Source organism: Poromitra crassiceps, assembly GCF_964638095.1.
Source record: "Poromitra crassiceps genome assembly, chromosome: 1".
NCBI classification, from domain to species: Eukaryota; Metazoa; Chordata; class Actinopteri; order Beryciformes; family Melamphaidae; genus Poromitra; species Poromitra crassiceps.
This window is the reverse complement of record NC_139623.1, coordinates 87,514,360-87,540,955: the sequence shown is the minus strand read 5'-3', so window position 1 is coordinate 87,540,955 and position 26,596 is coordinate 87,514,360. Positions and strand designations below refer to the sequence as shown.

Genomic DNA, 26,596 nt, shown 5'->3' with positions numbered 1-26,596 from the left:
TTCCTAATCCGAATGAAGTGCTTGTGAGTTCAAGGCAAGTCAAGTCAAGTCAAGTCAAGTCTATTTGTATAGCCCTAATTCACAAGCATGTCCCAGAGGGCTTCCCAGAAAATATGTCTAGCTAATTCTAGCTGACACAACAGTAGCAAATTACAGTAGTAATGATAACACATTGAACAATTGATAGAGACATATAGAAAATATAGAAATATAGGAGAGAGCGGAGGAGATAGCAGGAGAAGGGAGGGAGAGCAGGGGGAATGTGAGAGGCTTCATGCATCCATGGATACAGAGGCAATACAGTATATAGAGGAGAATGCACAGAGCTCCAAGGAGGGAGAGTAACAGGAGGAGGAGGCTGATGATGAGGGTAATCGAGGTAGAGTGGAGAGAGAGAGAGAGAGAGAGAGAGAGAGAGAGAGAGAGAGAGAGAGAGAGAGAGAGAGAGAGAGAGAGAGAGAGAGAGAGAGAGAGAGAGAGAGAGAGTGGGCATCGCTCTCACAGAGACAGAGAGCGGGAGGCGAGATCCAGTGTGAGGGTGTGTTTGTGTGTGTGTGAGATACGAGCTAAAGATCATCAAACCAAACCGTTCTCTGTAGCCGCCGCCTCTTTTACGTCCTAGTTGATCCCCTCTTGTCTTTCTGCCTCTTGCCCTCGGAGCTCTCGCTACAGTACAGTCCATCCGGGTGTATTCTATCTTTTTTGTGCAGGAATGTCTCCCATAGTCAAAAGCCCGGAGTGCACCCCCATGCTGTGCCACTGCAAAGTTGCCTGCACCAACAACACTTTGTCGTTGATGTTTGGATGCAAGGTAGGTCTTTATGTCAGGGAGAACAGGGGTGGTGTTGACCTTGTTAAAGTTGTTAAAGTTGTTAAATACGTTTTTTTCTTGTGTGACTTCAAGCTTCAGGTAGAGTATGTCGCTGTGGTTCTGTCAGTATTTCTGTGTGCTTTACCTGATGGGATGAAAAGTCGCACAACATTTTTGTCTTCTGGTAGGCAATGCTGGCATGATAGCAGCGCAGTGTCTAGTCGATTTTTGTTTTTCACTTTTTGTGAAAGTTTTGTTTTCACTTAATCATCTGGGATTTGTTGTGTGATTGTGATCTCATGATCTCGCGTGAATCCAGCTGCCTCACAAGGTTAGCAAATCCTTAAAGCCATATTAATACTCAGGGTTTTAATCATGGAACATCTCCGGCACCATGTACCAGCTCAGTGGCCTTGTGGTCTGAGTGTCCGCCCTGAGACTGGGAGGTTGTGAGTTCGATCCCCCGCCGAGTCATACCAAAGACTATAAAAATGGGACCCATTTGCCTCCCTGCTTGGCACTCAGGATCAAAGGGTTGGAATTGGGGGGTTAGATCACCATATGATTTCTGAGCGCGGCGCTGCTGCTGCTCACCGCTCCCCCAGGGGATGGGTCAAATGCGGAGAACAAATTTCACACATTGTGTGACGATCAGTGGGACATTACCTTACCTTACCACTAACGTAATATTTTCTGCATCCCTGTACTGTACTGTCCCCTTTATCAACCTTCATGTCTTCCACCAGGTCAACCTTATGTCTTCAACATGCCATGCTGCAAGTCAAATGTTCCCCCATCTCCACCATTCTTCTATCTAACCTTTACATATTTTACCTGTAACAGTGCTCAAAGCAGGTGCTCATTGGGTCCAGCCCCACAGCAGTGTTTCACTCTGCACTTCATTTTTATTATATCGTCTTGATTTTTTCTTCCTTTACCTGCCTATCGTATGCTGCCACGGATGGAAGCTGTATTCTGGACCTAAGTCTGTTTCCAACAGTTTGTAATGTGTAGTGCCTTAAATGAAACAGAAGCAGTATAACAGTGCTGGAGAATTACTTTGCTGTGATATAACAAACAAGGTTCTCAAAGCTATTTTCTCCAGGGTCAAAAGCACTGATATCTCTATGAAGCATGAATTAATGATATTTTATGAGTCAAGATTATTATGCCAGTCTGATTAATTTAAGGCAAGGCTTTGGAAACCAGCACAACCAAATTAATTGCTCAATAAATCATTTAACAATAAATACAATAAACCAAAACAAATTGTATCACAAGTGACGGCAAATTCTTTACATTTTTGTGACTTCAATAACAAGGTGCAGTGACTAATGTGCTCAATGATCTGTGTCTATGCTGAATCAGAAAGATTGGAGAGAAAAAGAAAGATTGAAGCAGAAAGCCAGAGATTTCCTTTTAATTTTGAGCCGAGTTTATCCTTTTTTCCAGGCTAAATAAAATGACTGCTGTGTTCTCCAAAAAAATCCCTTTCTAGCTACACAATGTTTCTCTAGATATGCAAAGGACATGCATACAGACACACACAGTTAGATGTGCCGCTTCTTGTGACTATAGTATAGTGTTGCTTAAACAGTCGAGTTTTCTGTTGAGGTCAGGAGAATATGATGCTAAGAGTATTTCCATATCATTAGAGGAAGTAATGTTTCTCTCTGTGCGTTTTGAAATTCATCACACTCAGACACGTTTGGAGAGATTTGAATATTGTGCTCAACGCTTGAGCAAACCGAGTCAAACTGTCCAACCAGTGGCAGCTCAGTTCTCATCAGAAGGACGTAACTGAATGACAATCAAGGAATCAACAAGAATTCTGTGACAAAAAAAAGGCCCATGCTTCTCAGATCATTATAAATATCTGTGACAAATTAGCATCTTGCTCTGACGCAAACAGCCCCACCTCAACCACAGATGTCAAAGAGTTGGTAAGTTCAGCTTCAGGTCTATGGATAGAGCTACAGGATTATTCGCAATTCGCAATCGCTTACGCAATTCCATAAAGTACATCGAGACGTTATTCTGCAGCGACTTGGGGTGGGGGGTACTGGCTCACAGAAAAAAGAAAATGTGTGATGCGCTGAAGCGAAAAGAAAAGACTGGATGACAACAGAAATGCACACGGTTGACTGTAAATGTATATGTATATAAAGCAGAGAGAGGGGGAAGGGGGCTCGGGTAAACCAGTCTTCCTGTAGGTATTATGTATATAAAGCTACAGAAAAGCAGGTCAGTGCACAGAACCGCTAGGAGATTCAGTCTCTGAATCTGCCCTCGGCCATGCCACCCCGCATTTTCATCTGGCTGTAATTCTGACGGTTGGGACTGTAATGAACCTCAGAGAGGAGGGATCCTCTCTGTGATTCTGCCGGTGTGGACTATAGTGAGCCTCAGAGAGGAGGGATCCTCTGTGATTCTGCCGGTCTGGACTATAGTGAGCCTCAGAGAGGAGGGATCCTCTGTGATTCTGCCGGTCTGGACTATAGTGAGCCTCAGAGAGGAGGGATCCTCTGTGATTCTGCCGGTCTGGACTATAGTGAGCCTCAGAGAGGAGGGATCCTCTGTGATTCTTCCGGTCTGGACTATAGTGAGCCTCAGAGAGGAGGGATCCTCTCTGTGATTCTGCCGGTCTGGACTATAGTGAGCCTCAGAGAGGAGGGATCCTCTGTGATTCTGCCGGTCTGGACTATAGTGAGCCTCAGAGAGGAGGGATCCTCTGTGATTCTGCCGGTCTGGACTATAGTGAGCCTCAGAGAGGAGGGATCCTCTGTGATTCTGCCGGTCTGGACTATAGTGAGCCTCAGAGAGGAGGGATCCTCTGTGATTGTGCCGGTCGGGACTATAGTGAGCCTCAGAGAGGAGGGATCCTCTGTGATTGTTGCCGGTCGGGACTATAGAGACTGTCCTCATGTCTGGGAACGCCCACAAAATGTTAAACGGCTGGCGCGCGAGTGGGGTAAAACCGCCGATATATCTCATGGGCTGACTCACCAAAAGACGGTGCTGCGGCTCTAAACTACATGTTTGGGGGTTCTAGAGCAGAACACAAGACGTCTGCTCAGATGTGCGTTTACTACGGTGGTTAAATCCCCGATCGTGTCTGCCTGGGCTGGGCTATCAGCTAAATTCTAACTTTGCTGAATGGATAGAACGGGGGAATTTACCCATGTAACAGCAAACTTAGGGTCTTTGCGAGGCATTGCACTACAGGAGGAGAGTGTACAGTAATCATGTTGTGTTTATTTTAAGTTGATCTGTGAAAATATATTTGTTGGTACTGTGGTTTACTAGTAGTAGCTATTTAGCATATGAGCATCCATTGAAAATAGTTTTCAATGGTTTTCTCGATGATTTGCTAGTGACACACACTGTAGGCTGCTGTTACTGATTGCTGTTATTAAGTTGTAATAACACCATCATAAGCAATGTTATTGCATAATCTCATTGCAAAAGTTACAATCATAGAAAGTGTAATTGCCTAATGCATTGGTTCCCAAACTGTGCTGTGTTCCCTCCTGGTGATCCGCCAGAGCATTGCAAAACAACAATAACAACCGTTTTTACATAATACCTATTATGCCTTGGAGTAGGCTTGGGCCGATTTTCGGAAATATTGCGATATTCGGGAAATATCACAATTTTGAAAATCTGTTTTCAAAGACTGTAGCGGGCTCAGTTTTAAAGCCAGAGTGAAGTTGGTATCATATGAAACTAGAAGACCTAAGGCATTGGTTGGTACCAACCATGTCATGCTAGCTTGTCAGGAAGGTGGCTAAATAACACTCCAAAGTTAGGAGGGAAGGTAAAAAACATTTTCAAAGGGGTCCTCTTTTTCACAGCCTAATGTTGGCAGGTGTGTGTGTGTGTGCGTGCGTGCCTGTGTGTTTTTAACCAGTAGCCTTATGTTTGTTATTTAGCCTTTCTGATGCAATTTCATGCAGTTAAATCAACACATTTTATGTATCCGCAGTTTGGTACATAGTGGTACTTGATCTCAAAAGTTTTGGAACCCCTGGCCTAATTGGTTCAGGGAAGCTATTTTTACTAGGGAGGGAATGGTTTACTGGTGATCTGACGGCACTGGCTGCTGCACCTTTGATAACAGTTCTGTGGTTTGGTTGTAGTCAAGAAACATCGACCTGAAGAAGACGACCACTGCAGTTCTAGACACTGCGGTTCCAGGCGTACGTAAGTGCGTGTGTGGGGCGACATATACTGTAGCTGTTTTAGATGAATACATGTTTATATTGAGAAAAAAATCATTAGATACAATATACACCAATTTTATTTAATAAAAGACTAGAAAAGTTGACTATTATTTTAATAATATTTGCAGCCTTGATAAAGGTTTGCAATCACCAAATCTCCTGTTCTCTGTACATGCATGTGTATGTCTAAAACTGATAGCGCATGTGTACAGTATAAATAAGTTTGTGGATTGTGTAGAACAAACTTGGGAGAACCAATTTTACAGTAAGTGCACTCTGAATTAGTATTCCCCCAAAACAAAGAGAGAGTAATCTACAGTGAGTGCGTTTACATGTACACTAATGAACCGATCATGATTTGATTTCTAGAGTTACCTGATTATTCAAGTGGTCATGTAAACAGCATAAACCGATTATTATTACCGCGTTATCACATTAAAAAAAAGACGATAAACACACCGTTTTCTGCTGAATTATCAGTTTTATTCAGTACATGGTAGGGTTGCACGGTATACCGGTATTAGTATGGTACCGCGGTTCCCTGCCGTTAAAAAGGATACTATACCACGTTAATTTAGTACCGATACTTAAAAAAATGTCATGGGTTGCGTCAGTGTGCGACCGTGGTGTTTGTTAGCGGAGGAGAGAGACACAGCGGCATTACAGTTGAGAGCCTGTCTCCCACCTCACGTGAAGGCAACACAGCCTTGCCTTGAACCAATGGTGACTCGTGAAAAGTGAAAAAAAGCTCGTCTCTGACTCTGTCTGCTTCATGTGGGGGCGTGTCGACTTTCCTCTCTTCCCTCTGCTCGCTCTCTGGCCACAGTCGTTCAGTCCTCACTACAGCACCCCGACACACAGGACAGACGCAGCGAAAATGGCAGCGGCTTCTTCTAGTCTTGCAAGCCGACCAACGCTTGTAGAAAAAGCAGATGCACGAAGCGAAATATGGAAATATTTTGCTTACGTTGCCGACAGCGAAGGCAAGCCCGTGGACACATCCAAACCAGTGTGTAAAAGGTGCTTCAACGTGACGCAAGCGAAAGGATCAAACACATCGAACCTGGCTAAACATCTTGCCGACAGGCACCCCGACCTGTTCAAAGAGTTTAAAGACCGACAGGTTAGCGAACGTGAACGATAAACATACATGCCCTCAAATAAGTCCAACGAGTATTGTGTGACAAGCGAACTTGTTTCACTGAAAAAGTTCGCTTGTCACAATAGCCTACTCGTTTACAGTGAAACACGAGGCAATGTGCTGGAGCACAGATCTCTGCCAAGGAGAAAGTCATGACATGTAACGTTTAGGGGAGGGGACATCAGATGACTGCATACCATGTACAATATTTAATAACACTATGGTCCTCAATGCCAGTGTTATTAAAGCTTTTACATGGTAAGCAGTCATCTGATCTCACCTATCCTAATATTTACAATAATCCCAATTATTAATGATATACGAATTCATTGTAAAAAACACCTAGCCTACACGTATGGGGGGGGGGGGGGGGGGGGCTGGGAATACACCACATAATAAGCCTACATTTATGTGTGAAAATAATATATATTACTAGATTAACCATAAATCAGGCACTTCATGTTAATGAAGCTTAGGAGCTGCAAGTACAGAGTACTTTTTTTGGATAAAACAAATAGCTATAATAGTGTAGCAGCTGTGTGAAAATATATTTTATTTATATTATTTATAAGTTTAAACGGTTGACATTCCTTTAAAATATGTTTACAGGAGAGATTATGTTAATTTTACACTAGATAATAAAAGTTCTAGCATGTTCAGCGCCACACGTGGTGGCAGTACTACCAGCATGTAGTAAAATGACTACATGGCTGTGCATTACCTTGTTAAATCAATAAAATAAGTTTTAAGTTCCATGTTTTGTCCCCTCTATTTATTCCAATACTTTTCCTGATGTTTTAGTTTTTTGCCGTGGTATCGTTTCAGTATCGGTATCGAGATACTTAGGCAGGTATCGGTATCGAACTCATAATTTTGGTATCGTGACATCCCTAGTACATGGCCCAATCTCAATGTCCATTCACGCACTTTGACGTGGAAATCAGATTGCCAGTTACGTGATTATTTGCATTTTTCTGATTATTGTGTGCATGATTGTGAACACACTCAATGTCATCAAGCAGCACTTTCCACCAGGGTTTAGCACCCACTTAGCACAGAACAGCACAACTCTGCCCCGCTTGGCGTGATGTCTTGAATGTTTATAAATAATGAGAACATGCTGGCACCACATGCTGTACTGTATGAAGCTGAGCAATATATCAAATATAATAAATAGTGATTTGAATCATCAGTATATAAATTGGAGCTGGGGCTCTGCCTGTTTGTTTCTCTGTCCCACTGTGATTGTCCACTGTGATGTCATAAATCCCACTGTGACATCATCCATGATGTCATAAATCCCGCTGGGACATCATCAGTGATGTCATAAATCTCACTGTGACATCATCAGTGATGTCATAAATCCCACACTGACATCATCAGTGATGTCATAAATCCCACTGACATCATCAGTGATGTCATCATCAGTGATGCTGGTCTCATTGGCCACACAGCAGCCGAGCTGCGAATGCGAGCTGCAGGATGGTACACTAACTCCAGCTCCTTTAACCTCCCTCCACTCCGCTTTCTTTATTTCATGCTACTTCTCTGACCTCCCCAGAAACAGAGATCACTTTTTAATTTGCTTTATTGAGTGAAGGAAATCGTTATTTGGTCTATAAAGGGAAGCCTCTGTGAACATTGTGTCTTCTCAAAGCTTGAGAATTGAAGCGTTAAGTGTTTAAAAATAGTCCCCCACTCTATCCACCCCCCCCCCCCCCCCCCCACCGATAAATCTCATTATTGCACTCGCTTTACTCCGCCTTACCATGCAAAAGCACATTTTCTCTCTCTCTCTCTCTCCCTCTCTCTCTCTCCCTCTCTCTCTCCCCCTCTCTCTCTCTCTCTCTCTCTCTCCCTGCAGCACTAGTCACTCGTGGTTAAAGTAGATGTCAGTTGGCCAAGCCGTGCTCCATTAGACTCACGTGGGCCTCATCACGCCTCAGTGCCATGGCTGAGTTTTACTACTGTGTGGAGAAAAGTACAAAAGTAGCTTGGGGGGAGGCTCTGCTTGCACATGTGAAGAAGCACTCTTATTGTTTGTTATACATGATTATCGCTCCAGACTCCAGAGTTTAGAGAAAGAAGCGGGGGGGGGGGGGGGGGGTATATATATACATTTATAAAACGGCTCTCTCAAATCAAGCAATCTGATTGGTTCACAGCCATTGTATAATTCCAGTAACCGAGTTCAATAACCCATGGCCATGGGTTATTGGTTGCCATGGCAACTCTCTTACTAAGAGAGTAATAATAAGGCTTACCTCAAATGACAACGTAGAAAAAAAAATGGCGGAGACAGCTGTCAGATCCTTGTGAATCGATCTTCGCTTATAACTTTACTAATACTTCGCAGAATATATTGTTTTGTACAAGAATAGATGCGGGCTAATGTCTTCTTTGCAAAAGAAAGGCTGTTAACCCCGCATTTAACCCCGCATTTAACCCCGTAACGTTAGTTGGTGTCGGGCTTTGCAGAAAGCATTCAGCTTCTCAGCAAGCGCTGAGAATGCAACGCTGCCTGTCGGCGTTTCCAGAAAGCTCTCAGCTACTCAGCAAGCGCCAGGATTGGCCAATGTCAACTTCAGTCTCCAGAACGATCCAATCAAATCACCCGCATGTTCTTGCGGTCCCGCCTTACAGTAGTGTTTCAACTGACTCTATCAGAATGACATGCCAGTCGGAGTCAGACTTATAGTATTATTATTATTATTATATTATCATACTTGGAAACCGTTTTATAAAAGCAATATAGCACTCGAGCTGCGTGTGTTGTGGAATATATCCCCCTGCTCAGCAGTTATCCCACGAGGCCGCACAGCTGATCAGGGGGATATATTTGGCACAACACACTGGCTCTCATGCTATATTGCTTAAATATATATATATATATATATATATATATATATATATATATATATATATATATATATATATACATATATATATATATATTTTACTCCAAAGTCATCTTTTAACTTGAACAGGTCAGTTCCCCAATTATCTCGGCTATTCCACATATTCTTGCCGATTCCAGGGAGGGTTCCCACGGTTCCTTGAAATCCTTGAAGGTTTGTGAATTTGAGGGGGAAATCAAGGCCTTGAAAGTTGTTGTAAGTGCTTGAGTTTATAGATTTTGTGCAAGAATAGAAATTGTTCTTTTTCCATCTCTGTAACACAGCACAGTTGAGACGTTTGCAAGCCCCTCTCCTCCTTTTAATTGTTGTCTGTGAGCTTCTAAGCCTGCTACTTCTCATTTTAAAAATTCTCAATGTTGTAACTGTAATTAACCTTGATCGCTGAACCTAGTCTCAAACTATGCTGTCTTGGGTCCTTGAGGGAATTGAACCTGGAAAGGCCTTGAATTTTATGTTTGAAGGTGTGGAAAGTGGGAACCCTGCTATTCTCACAAAGACCTGCATAAACCATGTTCAGTCCGAGTTGACTGCGGCCTGTCCAAATGTCGCACAAAGGATTACCGTTAGAGGTCGACCGATATGTGTTTTTCAATGGCCGATGCCGATGCCGATATCTGGAGAGCAGGGCGGCCGATTGCCGATATATAAGGCCGATTTTTTTTTTTTTTTTTTTTTTGCATTTGATAACATATAAATATAATAAGGAATGAGACAAAATTGCCGAACTTAAATTAACATTTATTTAACACTAATGTATTCACTTTCCTTAAACACAGAAACTTGAAAATAAAAAATGTTTCGTTTCTCTTTTCTGTCTGCACTCTATTAAAAATAAAATAAAATTCACAAGTAATAAACTTGTTTTAGTGCAACATTAGCAGCAGAACACAATCTCCTTGTTTCTAAGAGAACAAAAATAAATATTTCCATAAATAAAATAAATGTTGGTAGTGCACACTGCATACAGTAACAGCATATCTTCTTTGATTTTAGTCCCAGAGAGCATTAACATTTATTTAACACTATTCAGCATTCGCTTGACTTGAACACAAACACTTGACTTGAACATAAAACATATTTGAAAAAAAAAAGTGCATGGTCTCTGCTCTTTTTAATGCACATATTAGCAGCATCTCTTTTTAAGTACCGGTTAAGAGCAGCAAGTTAACTGGTAAATGTAAACAACGTTTCTATTTGAAAGAATAAAATGGAAAAGTGCATTGTATCTGCTCTCTGCACTCTTACTAGTGCACACACTACTAGCAGCATCTTAAGTCCCAGTTAAGAGCAGGAAGTTGTAATGCAGTAAACAAACATGAACAAAGTTTCTCCAGTTTCTATTTTCTCCAGTTTGCCTGTTTGTTTTCATATAGTGAGTGACTAGTCATTATATGCAAGTCCAAGTCATGTCTCAAGTCTTTGAGTCAAGTCTCTGTGTGTGACTTAAGTGCGACTCAAGTCCAAGTCCCCATCTGTTCTCTCAGGATCTGTGTTTAGTCATCAGTAGTTCCAGTTTAGCAGCTGCAAGTTGTAATGTAGGAAACAAAGTCTCTCTGCATTTTCTCCAGTGAGGCTGCACCTCTTCTTCTGATAAATGTTCCCAATCTCACTGAATACTCTCTCGCTGGGAACAGAGGAGGGTGGAGGAGGAGGCTGAGGCGGTTTTGGTTCTGTTTCCACCATTCCAGTGGCAGGCCAGTCTTTCTGTCAATCACGGGCTCCCGGAGGTAACGGTTCAGCTCGGCAGAGAGGTCCTCACTCTCTCCCTCAGCAGGAGCTTCGGATGCAATGTGAGCCCCAAGCATGCTTGCATACATTTGGTCAACAAGACCAGCAGGTTCCTTTTCCTCCACCCGTACTCGTTTAGGATCCGGTCCTTGGTCTTGTTCTTGGGAGGCAATGGTGTGTTCCTCTTGTAGCCATTGTTTTGCCTTGTTCAGTGTGTCCTGTGCTGCAAAGACATGGCCCTTGTACCGAGGATCCAGCAGTGTTGCCAGCACCAAACATTTGGTCTCCTCAATCTTGGAAAATCTTCTCTCCATGCTCTGCAACATTGTCTCCCGGAGTGTTCCGATTCCCCTATTAGTGGGACCCTCTGCCTGAAGCAGCATCTTCAGCACTGCAATGCTTGGGATGATGCAGGAGACAGACGCCTCTGCCTGGCTCATCTCACGAGTCACTTCTTCGATAGGGCTCAGTGTCTCGATCAGATTTGCGACGATAGCCCATTGATCAGCGCTGAGACATGTAAACTTCCCATGTTCTCCTGCATACACATTCAGGGCACGCTTCTGCTCCAGCATCCTCTGCAACATGTGCAGAGTGGAGTTCCAGCGGGTGGGAACAGCTTGAAGGATCGTATGCAGGGGGAGGAGAAGTTGCTTTTGAATCGCTGACAGACGCTGTTTTGCCAGCACAGAGTGGTTGAAGTGTGTTGCACAGGCCTTCAACTTGCTGATAATGTCCCCCACTGCTCTCTGACTGTTGAGGCCCTCGTTTACCACAAGCTGTAATGTGTGTGCACTGCAGCTGAGGTCCGGTACATCTGCCACTCTCATGCCTTTGACCATGTTGGCACCACTATCTCTGAGCACAAGCAGCACTCTTTCTGGGTCGATATCCCACTCCTCCAGCATTTTGAGAAACATCTCGCTGATGTAGTCTCCAGTATGAGAGCCAGACATGGCCTTGACATTTAAGACAACCTGTTTCCTTTCCCAGTCTTTGTCTATAAAATGACACGTTAGGCTCATTAATGCTTCGGTTTCTCCAGACCAACAGTCTGTTGTGAAGGACAAATGGAAGCCAGCATTATTTGGTCCAATCATTGTTTTGATTTTTTTCACAACCTTTGTGACCGCAACGTCAAGCTGGGTTGTGCGGTAGTGCTTCTCTGTTTTAAGCTTATATCTTGGTTGTGCTACAGCCAACAGCCGCTTAAAGCCTGGATCTGAAACAACCGTAAAGGGCTGGTTGTCTGTGGCAATCATTTCTATTATCAAAGTGTCAATTTTTTTTGACCTGGGATCCGAGTCTTGCCATTTTTGTTGAGCATCAAACATTTGTAGAACAGTAGGTTGACGGGAGTCAGCTGATCTAGCTGCTGCTGCTGCTGCTGCTGCATCATCTTTTTTCTTCTGTGCCTCTCTATAAGCAGGGGGGTGGTGAATCTTCAAGTGATTCCACAAGTTTGTGGTGTTTTTCTTTTTCCCTGTTTCAGCTCCCATGCTCACTGGCCCATCGCAGAGGTTGCACTTGGCCTTCCCTGGTGTTGGTTCAGTGAAGAACTCCCATAAGGGACTTGATTTCTGTCCAGCCATCTAATTAGAAAAAAATAAAAATGCAAGGTCATTATTTGGGTAAAGAAAAAAAAAAAACATGTAGCCTATAATTCCATTATCCATTCATGCACATTGACAATCTATAAAATTATACATCTAATATAAGCCAGTAACATGTTTCTGTTTTTGTTTTTTATTCATGGAAAATACATTGGGTTATGCAGTAGATTTCAGTAGTGACTGGTAGGCTATAGTGAGAGCAGTCTGTCAGAGATCTCATTCAACTGCATTATTCTATAGAATAACCATAATAATGACAATAATGATGTAACGCTAGCTGTTTATATTTGCTTTAATTTTATGGGCGAAATGTGTTTACAGAAGATGGTGACTGAGGAAACGTTAGGCTATCAGAGTTATAGGGCTCAAAACTGTCGCAAAACATGTTTTTGTATGTTTACTTTTGGGGCTGGGATAACGTAATTCATTGTGGGTAGTCGGCTACTAACTGTGGCTAATGTCAGCGGCTAGCTAAGCTAGCTATGTTACATGGCAGTAAAACGCCACCAAATTGATTTAACTTTTAACCATTTCGAGTAACACACATTTCGAGTTTCCATACGGACCTCCAGCGTTGGTTAGTTGTTTATAACGTGACTATATTTATAACTTTTATAACGTACTCCAGTTTCCGGTTTATAATTCGGGTCTGCAGCCAGAGTATAACATAGGAAATGGCAAGCGGCAACAATGAGTCACGTTAAACCGGACCTTGTATCCACGATTCTTTTTTACGGTGGGGCATTCAAAAATAAGGTGGATAGGAGGAACGCTACGCTATAATAAAGGATTGAAGTTCATGAAACAGTAAACACTGTACACATACGCGAGCGCACACGCACATACGTGGAGCTATTTAGCCTACTACGGTATGCTAGCTAGGAAGCTAACGTTAGCTAGATACGTTCCTTCAGCAAAACAATGTTGACACGTTGATGTGGTAGTAGCGTTAACGCTAGCTTTCGGACTCATGTTAGTAACCCCTTGTTGAATCCCTAGCCCACATTAGCAATGCAACCTGATGTAAATAACGTTAAAATGACTCGTCGCTTGAGACAAAGGGAGAAATTGAACTGGCTTGCGTCTATGTTTCACAGTTTCCAACCACATGCATCCCCACGCAAACAACGTTATAGGCAGGACAAACCCCCCGCTGTAACGTTAAGACAGTAAACGTGTAAGAGTGAGTGAGAGTATATGTTGAGCATTGAAATCTAGGACTGTGAATCTTACCGTGCTTTTCTTTCTTCAACATTTAACAAGCGTGCTTGTAGCACTGACTGAGTGAGGTCCACAACTTTTGAAGTGACACCGACCGGCGACCGCAGCCAGCTCTGTTGTTCTGCTTGGAGACGAAAGGGGAGGGGTGACATACCCCCACACTCAAGGCTGCAGGAGTGCAGGATCAGTTTCCCCAAGCACTGTGCTTTTCTGTGCGGAGTTAATGTTATCCAGATAGGAACCCCGCACTAAATAATAATGATAATGATAATAATAATGATAATAATAATAATAATAATAATAAAAAAATAAAAATAATCGGCCTCGTTAATCGGCCTCGTGAGCCAGGCAGAGGCCGATGCCGATTAATTAAAAATGCCAATAATCGGCCCCAATTAATCGGCCGGCCGATTAATCGGTCGACCTCTAATTACCGTATTAAGATATCCCCCAGGAACATACAGTATTTCTTCAAAGAAGATATAGAAGACCATGGTATCACATCCTATGCTCATTGTTGTGTGCATTAGAGTGGTAATCCATGTTTTTTTCTGTTATTTTTCTTTATCTTTACATCTTCGGTGCTAAGCAGTTAGAGTATGCCTGGGGCAAGTTCAACACACACAGAAAAATGCAGAAATAGAAATGAGGAAAATTAGTTATTTTGAATCGTGTGTTTTCAAAGTATTAGACCTACGGTATAGGGGTTTCCACACCCAACATGCTGTAAAAAAAAAAATCAGCTATTGATAGATTTTTGGGGGGATAGAGTCGGAGAAAGTCAGGGTAGTTGCGCCAAGGCAGGCAAGTAGGCCAAGCCGGGAAGCGCCAAGCTAAACTTTAATGTTCCAAGATCGAAGGCCCGACCGAGTTGGGAGCGCCAGCCGCAAATAGCTGTAAGTCGCTAAAAAGGTCGAAGGCCGGAAAAGTACAATCGCGAAGCGCCAAGGCGGCCAGGTAGGCCAAGCTGGGAAGCGCTATCGCGAGGTGCCCGACCGAGTTGGGAGCGCCAGCCGCAAATAGCTGTAAGTCGCTAAAAAGGTCGAAGGCAGGAAAAGCACGTACCAAGGCCCGACCGAGTTGGGAGCGCCAGCCGCAAATAGCTGTAAGTCGCTAAAAAGGTCGAAGGCCGGAAAAGTACAATCGCGAAGCGCCAAGGCGGCCAGGTAGGCCAAGCTGGGAAGCGCTGTCGCGAGGTGCCCGACCGAGTTGGGAGCGCCAGCCGCAAATAGCTGTAAGTCGCTAAAAAGGTCGAAGGCAGGAAAAGCATGTACCAAGAACGAAGGCCCGACCGAGTTGGGAGCGGCAGCCGCAAATAGCTGTAAGTCGCTAAAAAGGTCGAAGGCCGGAAAAGTACAATCGCGAAGCGCCAAGGCGGCCAGGTAGGCCAAGCTGGGAAGCGCTATCGCGAGGTGCCCGACCGAGTCGGGAGCGCCAGCCGCAAATAGCTGTAAGTCGCAAAAAGGTTGAAGGGAAAAGTACAATCAACTACTGGCACCTGCAGATCTCAATTAACCTCCGGTAATCAGATCTTCCTTTTGGGGGATCTCCTAGCCTATGCAGGTGCCCTCCTCTTGCCTCAAGAGCAGCGCCACTGGCCAATGGAGTCAAGCGCCAAAGTATTTGCCATGCACGCCGATTGCTAAATAAAGTTAGTCTAATCCTACCAACTGGCCTCTCATGATTGAAGTGAGGTCTCCAGACCATATTTCAAGCTGAAGGCCACTCATGCATAATCCGATCATCCCCTGACGACAGTCAAGTCCTAGCATAACGTGGTCAGTCAAAGTCCTAGTATGACGCCTGCTATGACGTCAAATATGACGTCAGTTAATCCTCATATATATAGCAAGGGTTCTACGTCACCTCTCTCTCTCTGGCCGATCATAGCAGCAGCAGCTTCACGGCAGTCCAGCTCCCTCGAAGCCGTCCGAAGCGTTGTTTTGCCCCACCCACCTCCCCAGTCCGCCACCAACGAGTCTTGACTCCTGATCCCCCACGGGGGGAAGATCTCCTAGCCTATGCAGGTGCCCTCCTCTTGCCTCAAGAGCAGTGCCACTGGCCAATGGAGTCAAGCGCCAAAGTATTTGCCATGCACGCCGATTGCTAAATAAAGTTTGTCTAATCCTACCAACTGGCCTCTCATGATTGAATTACTTACATGACTATAGTTACTCCACTCCATACATTGTGAGCTTAGCGTGCATGGTAGTAAAGCTGGTGGAACAAGTCATGAGGCTCTCACTGTAAATGTGGGAAAAACATGTACTGTATGCAATACCTTAAATGTATACAAAACATAATATAAATAAATGCAATGCAATAGATTAATACAATGGTTTTGAAACCTACAACAAAACCTGAAATACATACTAGAGTAGATACCTAAGCTTGGTTGCGTAATGTGATTTGTTTTCATGTCAAGCTTCATACACTCACCATAGCACACTCTGCGTAGTGCTCTGCGCTGCTCTAATATGGTTGTGTAAGCATTGTATGGGTGACTGTACTGTACCTTGGGCTGTGTTGCTGCTTCTCCTATTGTAGGTCACTGGGCTTCTCTCTTTGATTGCTGCTACAGTAGAGATGCTCTTTAGCTCTGAGCTTTCTTTCATATGTGCCTGCTCAGTATACAAACTTTTCACCTCATTATACCAAACCCACTCTGGACTGCTTATCAGTTCATGGCCTGAAGTAGATGCTCCTTCACATGGATACTATTTTCAAAATGTGATCTGAAGGATATTCTTGAATTGTAGGTGATTTATTTTTAATCTATTAATTTGTGTTTAATTTATTAGACTTCATCTTTAGGTTATGTTATGTAATATAATCTCAAAAATACTTCAATACTTAAATTCTGCCTTTCTTGCTATCAAATCCAATCTTGAGTGAGATTTGAGCTTGCAGGTTGGACTGCTTCAGAGTGGAAACACTGTGGAAGGGGCGGTTCATTTATGGATAGTATTAAAGAGTCTAGTTCCTTGGTTTAATAGAAAATGTAATTACACTACAGTATCTCCTTCCTGACACTGTAGGTGAAAGAACAGTTTGTCCTGTTTTATTTGACTGTAGAAGGCAATGCAGATATTGGTTATGAAAACTCTTTGATATAGAAACTATAGAAGCTCACTGAAAGGTTGGTGGACATCATTCTACAGTACTGTCTTTGAAATTCTATATATTCATATACAGTTACTGTATATAATTTCCTTCATACTTTATAATGGTATGTAATTTGCTTGTCCCGGACACGCACACAAATGCATTGTGAAAAATATTTTTGTCAGCCACTATGCATAAAGAATAATCATGATTTTAAACTTTGACTATGCGGGGACTGTGTGATTTCCGACTATGGTGTGCTTGTAGTTTCCATATTTCGAGCCACTTCTCTCTTCCATCGTTGTGCCATTCTAAACTAAGCTGCAGTAGTAGCAGCTGCTGACACCTGCCTTCCTCCCTGTAGGGACGCCCCAGTGCAGGCAACATCTGTGTTTGGAACTGCACATAGTGTAGTGTACTGCCCCAGAGCAAACAGACACTGCTGCTGGCCTCGTCATGAGAGAGGAGCTGAGAGAGGGAGGGAGGGTGTGTGTGTGTGTGTGTGTGTGTGTGTGTGTGTGTGTGTGTGTGTGTGTGTGTGTGTGTGTGTGTGTGTGTGCGCGCATGCGCGTGTGCGTTGTAATTCTGTTCAAGTAAGAAAGAACCACTTTTATTTTTACACTTTTGCAAAGTGAGGTCATTTTGCTGGAACTTACTTCTTGTACAGGCTGGTTTTGGATTAGGGCTCAAGGTTAGGGGGGAAGATTGGAATTAGGATTTGGTCTAGGTTAGGGTTAAGAAAAGACATATTGTGGTGAGGGTTAATGTTAGGGTGAGGGATTAGGGAATGAATGTGATCCACAGAACGTCCACATGAAAATAGAAGTATAAAGATGTGTACTTAAAGCTGTGTGTGTGTGCGTGCGTACGTATTATATTTTATTCCCTGTAATTTTAATATAAATTGTGGAAGCAAATAAATAATTCAAGTGTGTGTGTGTGTGTGTGTGTGTGTGTGTGTGTGTGTGTGTGTGTGTGTGTACTGTAGTATTTGTGTTTGTGTGCGTGCGTGCTTGCATTTGTGTGTTTGTAATGTAAAAAAGAATAGCATAATTTTGCCAAATTTCTCTCCTTAACACATTGAGTGCCACAGCGCTTCAGTAAAATTGTCTGGAGCCTGTGCCAGGTTCACTTCCATTCAGTTGAAAACAGCTATAGAATTTTTTCTATTAGGGGTATATTGACAGGACTGGACTCAAATGAAACATTGGACACTCCTGCTTCTCTCAAAGAAGAAATTTTGTTTCTAGACAGTTCCATTATGAAATGACAGCCTCTGCAGGAAGAGCACTTTCAAGGGTTTTCTGCTGTTTTTTTTTTACTTTCCGAGATAAACACACTTTTATGTAAACAAAGGTCACAGAATGAATTCTGCTTCAAGTGTGATAAAATGCTATACCTAAATGAAAGGTTGGAATGTCTACTTTACCTTGGGGGAAAAAGTATGTAAAAAGAATGTTTCATTGATTTTTTACAAATATTTGAACACCGCTTAGTCCAACTTCAAGACGCTGCTTTTTATGGCATCAAGGTGTATGTTGCAGGCCATCTCTCCATAAAGAAACATGATATCAACTTTTTTTTTGTGATGATGAAAGTACACTTCCTAAGCTTTCATTTGGTGTGTAACAATCAAATATTCCACCACAACATTTCATGCAGTGTATTCTTTTCTTCAAAAAAACCTTCAAAGTAGTTTGCAAATAAAACACATTTTTATGCATAGTATTTTCATAATAGCCCACAGAATGAATTCTGCTTGATAAAATGCTATTCCTAAATGAAAGGTTGGAATGTCTACTTTACCTTGGGGGAAAAAGTATGTAAAAAGAATGTTTCATTTATTTTTTACAAATATTTGAACACCGCTTAGTCCAACTTCAAGACGCTGCTTTTTATGGCATCAAGGTGTATGTTGCAGGCCATCTCTCCATAAAGAAACATGATATCAACTTTTTTTTTTTTGATGATGATGAAAGTACACTTGCTAAGCTTTCATTTGGTGTGTAACAATCAAATATTCCACCACAACATTTCATGCAGTGTATTCTTTTCTTCAAAAAAACCTTCAAAGTAGTTTCCAACTAAAACACATTTTTATGCATAGTATTTTCATAATAGCCCACAGAATAAATTCTGCTTAGAGTTGAACAAAATGCAATACCTCAAACGAAAGGTTGGAAACTCAACTCAAGTCAATAACAACAAGTATGTGAAAAGAATCTTCCATTTATTTTCTACAAATATTTGATTCCAGCTTTTTTTTTTTTTTTTTTTTCAAAAGAACCAACACATTTTATGAAAAAAAGGCATACACATGACTGATGCTATTACTGTGTTACAACTGCTACTATTCTTGTTACAGTAATGACACTGCTATTGGACGGCTTGACAACAGTCAGACAGCAGGCAGTTTGTGTTTGGAGGTAACGTTACTGTAGTCTTGAAGGACTGAATCCCGCTACAGCTTTCTCTCCAGTGTCTCTACTTTTCAACTGTCAAAGCAAATAAACATACTAAAGCTTGATGGACTGCCCACACACTCGTTGACACTAACTAAACTAAACTAAACACTGCATCACTGGCTGATGTCTTCCTTTGCGACTGGCGTCTTCCTCCGAGCTGTGCTCCAACTCTGAAATTGAATATTTTACATGGTATTATTAGTATGCTAACTAATTGCAGGATCGTTATTCTTACCAAGCTTTGTGTTGACGAAAATAAATTGATGAATAATAAAAGGTGTGTGGGTGTGTTTATTTTATTTTTTACATTTCTACCTCCTATTTTTCTCCTGCTTCTTTTTATTATTAGACATTACTAGGGGTGTCACGATACACTCAGTTCACGATACGATACGTATCACGATACTGGGTTCACGATAACGATACGATACGATACGATTTTAACAATATTTTTTTAAACTTGAATAATGACAATATATGACTGGAAAAGTAGTATTTTATTTGAAATGCACAAATACAAAACATGCTGTTGTGGGAAATTGTTATTACAATAACAACTAGAAAAAACATGAGATTGGAGATAAGGCTTATCTTGAAATAGAATGAGTTACACCGTCACTTAGATTTACTTTGAACTAAAAGGTTTCTCAGCAGTATAAATTCTCATTATGCATCTTCAGTTTTTCTTCAAACTCAAACAACAAGACTTTTCTTAATCTATTTTTTATGCATCTTCAGTTTTTCCTGTCAAGTAAACAGTTTTGCCAGAAACTCAATTGAATGGTTTCTCTCCTGTATAACTTCTCATGTGTCTCTTCAGAGACTTGTTCAACTGAACTACTTTCCACACATTGAACTTCAACAAACAAAGACGTTTCTTAGTCTATTTTTTGAAAAAAAAAAAAAAATTTTTTTTTTTTTTTTTTTTTGCGATATGAGATTTCATCTCAACGATACATATCGTGACGTTTTACTATCGCGAAATTTCGTGGGACGATATATTGTGACACCCCTAGACATTACATTACGGCATTTGGCAGACGCTTTTATTCAAATCGACTTACAATATCAGAACTTACAATATCACATTTTTGTCAACAATCGAGAAGTCATCTAAGCATACAATCGTCTGGCATTTACAGCTTTAGTAGTAATAGTTTCCTGTAAAGGATCAATAAAGTAGGCTATCTATAGCCTATATGTAGGTTCTAACCTCTGGAAGCCGCCTCGTCCAAGAATGTTCGCCTCTTAGGTCCAGGGCCAGGGGGCTGCCATTCTTCATCTCTGGCGTCATCAGGAGATGATGAAGCCGTCTCCTCGGGCTCATCCGTGTCTGTTTCAGGGAGATCTCTCTCCCGAACAGCACGGCTGAGAGCCTGTTGCAGTGTGAGCTGCCCAGGCCCTGGGAGCGGCCCACCACGCTTACGCCTGGCCTTGGGCATGACAGCTAACAGCTAACTAACGCTAGTCTAACTGTACACTAACGCTAAGACTAACGCTAGTCTAACGCTAGTCTAACACTAACGCTAGTCTAACAAAACAGACACACAAGACAGACAGACAGACAGAGACACACGGACAATTTTTTTTTGTTTTTTTGTTTTTTTGTACACAGATCCTATCTACCCTGACCTAACTAACGCTAAATGCTAACTGCTAAATCTAACCCAGGCACACTCGCTAGCACACTCACACACACCCGACACAACCCACCCACGCACGCACTCACCTCACACCAAGCACTCGAATCCACTCACTACACAATCTCACAAACTAATCTAAAATCGCTATGCTACTAAATTCTACTAAATGCTACTAAATGCTATAAATCTATTCTCTTCTTCTGCTACTGATACTGCTAATGCTAATGCTACTGCTACTGACCAACCTACCCTACAAGAGACTCTGGGCGTCGCAAGGTTTTAACGTGGCTGCACTGCGCAGCTGCGATGTGATTTTTAAGGTGGCGCCGTGTGATCCCTTGAAGGGATTCATGCTCACTGGCTGGGTACGACCTTAAACAGAAGAATTATGGAATAATATGAATTATGATTTTAGGACGTCCACAGACGTCCTTGGCACTGAACGTTACTTTTTTTTAGGACGTCCACAGACGTCCTTGGCACTGAATGTGTTAACATAAAGGAGTGTAGTTATAATACTTATAATTAATGGGCCATATCGTATGCCCAGTGAAAGGGCAAGGGCAAAATCTTTGTTAGTATCTAGCACAGAAAATCTCCCTTTTTGTCTTTTAATTAGCACTGACCCGTCTGACCCATGTACTGACCCAGTGGTAATTACAAGAAAAAAGGCAGATTTTGATTGCTAGACACCAGCAAAGATTCACAAGCATGTCTCAGAGGGCTTCACAGAAAATATGTCTAACTAATTCTAGCTGACACAACAGTAGCACATTACAGTAGTAATAATAACACATTCAACAATCATATGATGGAGAAATATAGAATATAATGGGTGCCATGATTTAGGGTAGAATGGGTGCCATGCTTTAGAATAGTGGGGGAGGAGAGATCAGGAAAGGGAGGAGGTGGGGAGGGTGCAGGGGAGGGAGAGCAGGGGGAATGTGAGAGAGGAGAGTGCAGGAAAGTGATGAGGTGGGGAGGGAATGGGAAATGTTGAGGAGGAGAGGAGGTGGGGAAAGGGGAAAGAGGAGAGTGCAGGAGAAGGGAGGTGGGAGGGAGAGCAGGGAAAGGGAGGAGGTGGGGAGGGAATGTGGGAGGAGAGAGCAGGGAAGGAGCAGGGGAAGGGGGAAAGAGAAAGAGAATGAGTGCCATGCTTTAGAATGGAATGGATGCCATGGTTTAGAATAGTTGGGGAGGAGAGTTCAGGAAGGGGATGAGGTGGGGAGGGACAGCAGGGAGAGTATGAGGGGGATGCCATGCTTTAGAGTAGAAGGAGTGCCATGCTTTAGAGTGTGAATGAGGAGAGAGCAGGAAAAGGGGGGAGCAAATCAGACGATCTGACTACTCTAGCCATTAACCGGAACTAACTAGAACACAGGAAATCTCGCTAATCTACAGCCTAGTCTGCCCTGTCCTATTCCGCTCTAGTCTGATTTTAGCCTGAACACTATAACAGGTCTACAGCCTACAGTTAGGATGTAGCTATTCTATCGCCTAACCTAAGCTATTCTAACCTACCGGCATCCCTCGACCAGTGATGGAGAGCACCGATGCCCCCCACCCCGGCCCCCGCCCCACACACATAAGGCGTGGGAGAGAAGGCCAGGCCGGGACACAGCGGAGCCCCCCTCCATCCCCAGTGCGCGCAAGGAAACCTTTCCACCACATGGATTGCCTCAGTGACTTGTTGGCTGAGGAGGAACCTTGTGAGGGCCGATGTACTGTAGGGGCCCAGCTATGGACCCCATCTGGGGACCCCCCTCCAGGATAGGCCGAGATGATGCCGGGCTAAACCATTTACAGAGTTTCAGATTATAAATACAATTTACAAAAGAACAGAAAATTGAAAATGTAAATAGGAGTCCAACAAAAGGAATATGAAAAATGTTGTATTTAAATGATCAGGGAATAGTAGCTAATTAGCTAGGTGAAAAGGGGGGAAAAGATCAGGAGTTCCATGAGGGTGATCTGAGGGATCCATGAGTCCGCATTGGTGGCATCGACCAAGAAGAGAGGAGGGGAGGATAGGGGTCGGTGGTGATGATGAGGCCGGGGAAGGCGTCAGGCAGGCGAAGGAGTAGTGGGTAGATGGGCCAGAGTGACGACAGGTGGCCAGGACGATGACGATCAGATCGAGGGCTGCCGGCAGGGCTGTAAGTCAGGCCAGTGAAGGACACCTGAGGAGGAGAGAGCGAAGGGGGCAGAGCCACTACGGAGGAATCTGCGCAGAGGTGAAACTAAGTTTGGCAGCTAATAATTTCCTGTCTATACTGCTGGGACAACTGATACTATACTACAAAATCAAGTCTAGATTTATACTGATACTGCTGGCTTGAGACAGCCTGCTCAGCAGTTCAGGACTAAGTTTATTCAGCGGATATTAGATATTCTGTCCATGCTACTAGGATGACTAATACTATACTGCTAATTCAGGTCTAGGTAGTCTAGGTCTAAGTTTAGTCTGATACTGCTGGCTGATGGGGATGGCCCGCTCAGCAGTTGAGGACTAAGTTTATTCACCAGCTATTAGATTTTCTATCTAAGGTACTGGCTTGACTGATGCCATATTATTAAATTAGGTCGAAGTTTATACTGATAGCTCAGCAATTCAGGATTATATATACTCAACAGCTAATAAATGTTTCCAGAGAATGACACCATCAAACACAACCATAAGTATGGGAAAATAAATGGGTTTTGAGTCTGTTTTGAAGATTTCAAAATTTTCAATAAAGCCAGCTTCCCTAACTGACAGAGGAATCTGGTTCCAGAGATGTGGAGCACGGTAAGAAAATGCTCCGCTACCTGCTGATTTTTTCATAATTTTAGGGACGGTAAGATAATTACCGTCCTGTGAGCGGAAGAACATGGGAACATAAGGAATGATTAGCTCAGATAAGTACGGGGGTGCGAGCCCGTGCAAAGATTTATAGGTTAACACAAGCACCTTAAAGTCCGATCTGGCCTGAATTTGGGAGCCAGTGGAGGGAGATTAAGACCGGAGTTATATGATCAAACTTCTTAGTTCTAGTTAGAATTCTAGCAGCGGCGTTTTGCACGAGTTGTAATTTATTTGTGCTACAAAGTGGAAGGCCAGAGAATAAGACATTACAGTAGTCGAGTCTAGATGAAACAAAGGGATTAAGGTTTCGGCATCCGTTGCATTTAGCAAGGGACGGATCTTTGAGATATTGCGAAGATGAAAGAAAGCTATTTTAGTGATTTCCTTAATGTGAGCATCGAATGAAAGAGTAGAATCAAAGGTAACACCTATAGGTTTTTCACCTTTGAGTTTGGAGTAATTACGCAGTTCTCAGTTGTACCCATGCATTGTCAAGCAGATACAATTTGCACCGCCGCATCTCTTGACAGCTGCTGATTATTCCTCTCGGATGGGACTAATTACAGTGTTCACTTACAGTACTACCTGTTTCAATGGCTTCAATGAAACTGCCTACCTATGGCATAATAGCCCCCCAAAATAGCAGCTCCAGAAGAAAATATAGCATACGTGCATGGTTCACCACATGCATACAACTGCACATGCTCCGTTTAATGCCATTCATCCTGATGGAGAATGAATGGAAGAGAATGAATGAATGAAGTGTCAACACTAAGTGGCCCATTCATTGGTCTTTTCCCACAAATCAGTTTTGCATTACCGCTGCACAATGTAGAGTGTTTGATTCAATGGTATGTAAATGGCCTGCATTTATATAGCGCTTTTATCCAATGTGCTTTACAATGAGTAGGTACATTCACCCAGCCGTGAATACACTGATGGCGGGAAGCTACCGTGCAGGGTGCTGACACAGCCATTCACAGCGATTTGGGGTTCAAGGACACTTCAACATGACGGGGATCGAACTACCGACCTCTTTTATCCAAAGCGATTAGTGGACGATCCGCTCTCGTCCGCAATTGGCGAGTTACGCTTGCAGTGATACGTCTGCCCTGCCTGCAGGACTACAGGAGAGAGATAGAGGACAGTGGGGGGTTGGGGGTTTCAAGTCACTGACCAATTCACAATCATCTGGGACCCATTTCTAGCCTACAGTCTAGGTTAAGAGCGACAAGTAACTTGCTCAGCAGGGGCGCCGGAAGCAGGGGGACATGGGGACATTTTGTCCCCCTTAAAATTTGGTCCCCCTAATTTTTTTTTTTTTTTTTTTTTTTTTAATCTGAGGGGGCAACTGCCCCTGATGCTTGTTAAAGCCGTGATCGTTGTGGGATTATTACACCTGAGACAGACAGACCCGGGGATCAAGTTACAGAGAGCCCACTTTACACTGTTTACACAGCCTGTGACACTTGTTAAAGCCGTGATCATTGTGGGATTATTACACCTGAGAGACAGACAGATCCGGACTCTGTACTGCACTCACTGTCATTGGCTGCTGCTATAATCTGGCTAAAAATCATCCAGACGTTAAAAAAAACGTAAATTTTTCTTTCAAAAGAAAGAAAAAAAAAAGTTTGACCAAAAAAAAAAAAAATCCCCCTAATTGCAAACTCGTTCCGGCGCCACTGTTGCTCAGCTGACTTCTCATGGACCCCTTTCATGGGATTCCACACAAATTTTTTACAAGCACATATAGGTACTTGATGCGGATGGTAGCGCCATGTTGTAACATTAAAGTCCCTGGAAACCAAAATCCACAAAAACGTTCTAACTATGTTATTTAGGGTCTTATGTTAGTAATTGTGTGCCTCCGAAATTATTATACATTACTTTCAACCCAAAGCCTTAAAATCGACACTTTTCTACAAGCTTCTACAAGGTACTTCCTCTTGAAGAGAGCAGTGCGCGAGGTGCTAAAATGCAGGAGCTTATGACGTCATAAGCTCTATATAACCTTTGTACACGCGCGCAACCCGCCCTACTGTGTGTGTGTGTGCGTGTGTGCGAGTAACCTCGCGTCACCAGGCTGTGTCGAGCGCTATGCTGTTCTCTCTCTCTCTCTCTCACTAGTCCCGAGAGAGAGAGAGAGAGAGAGAGAGAGAGAGAGGCACACAGCACACAGAGTGAACGCGCGAACACACACACACACACACACACACACACACACACACACTCACCCAATCTCTCTTAAATTCTCTCTCTCTCCTTCTCTCCCTCCGAGAGAGAGAGAGACAGAGAAATTTTCCTGCTGCAGACGGGACACGCCCACACAGTCCGCGGGAGAAAATACACTCTAAAAAATAATTGATTCTCATGAGTTTTGCCATGACTGTCAAACCTAAATTTATATACTTTGCGACGTTCATCATCGTTCAAATTTGGCTGGTGGCTTATTAACATAGGGTCCTGTGATGTGATGAACTCAAAATGCTAAATAATAAAGAAATATTTCTGGTTTCCACGGACTTTAATGTTGGTATATGTATGTTTTGTTTGTTTTTGTTTTTTGTCTGGGCCTGTTTTTATTTTCTATGTTCTGAAAATTACAAAATAAAATATGGGGAATGATAAATCTGTAAAGTTTTGTATTTTGCCCAAAGAGCATCATGCTTTTGTGCACCGCTTGCATTGTCACACGTCTGCTAGGCAGTACATTTTCTCCAGTCCTGCACCATTCTATGGGACTGATTGTTAGTTTCTATCAATTTCTCTCTCTCTCTCTCTCTCTCTCTCTCACTCTCTCTGTCCGCTTTAGTTTGTAATCACCCTAACTGTATTGGTCATCTGTGCTCTGGACTCTGTGGTTGTCCCTCACACGCGCCT

General features: G+C 42.9%; 1 protein-coding gene across 1 annotated transcript in view; it reads left to right on the top strand.

Moving 5' to 3' along the window:
* Positions 1-712: 712 nt before the first annotated feature.
* Positions 713-26,596, top strand: part of dlg2 (discs, large homolog 2) — a gene marked incomplete at both ends in the record, with an annotated part of 222,832 nt that continues 196,948 nt past the window's right edge. Inside the window, one exon of the mRNA XM_083645376.1 lies at positions 713-811. Coding sequence (XP_083501502.1) covers positions 713-811 — 99 coding nt within the window. The remainder of the gene's footprint in view (positions 812-26,596) is intronic.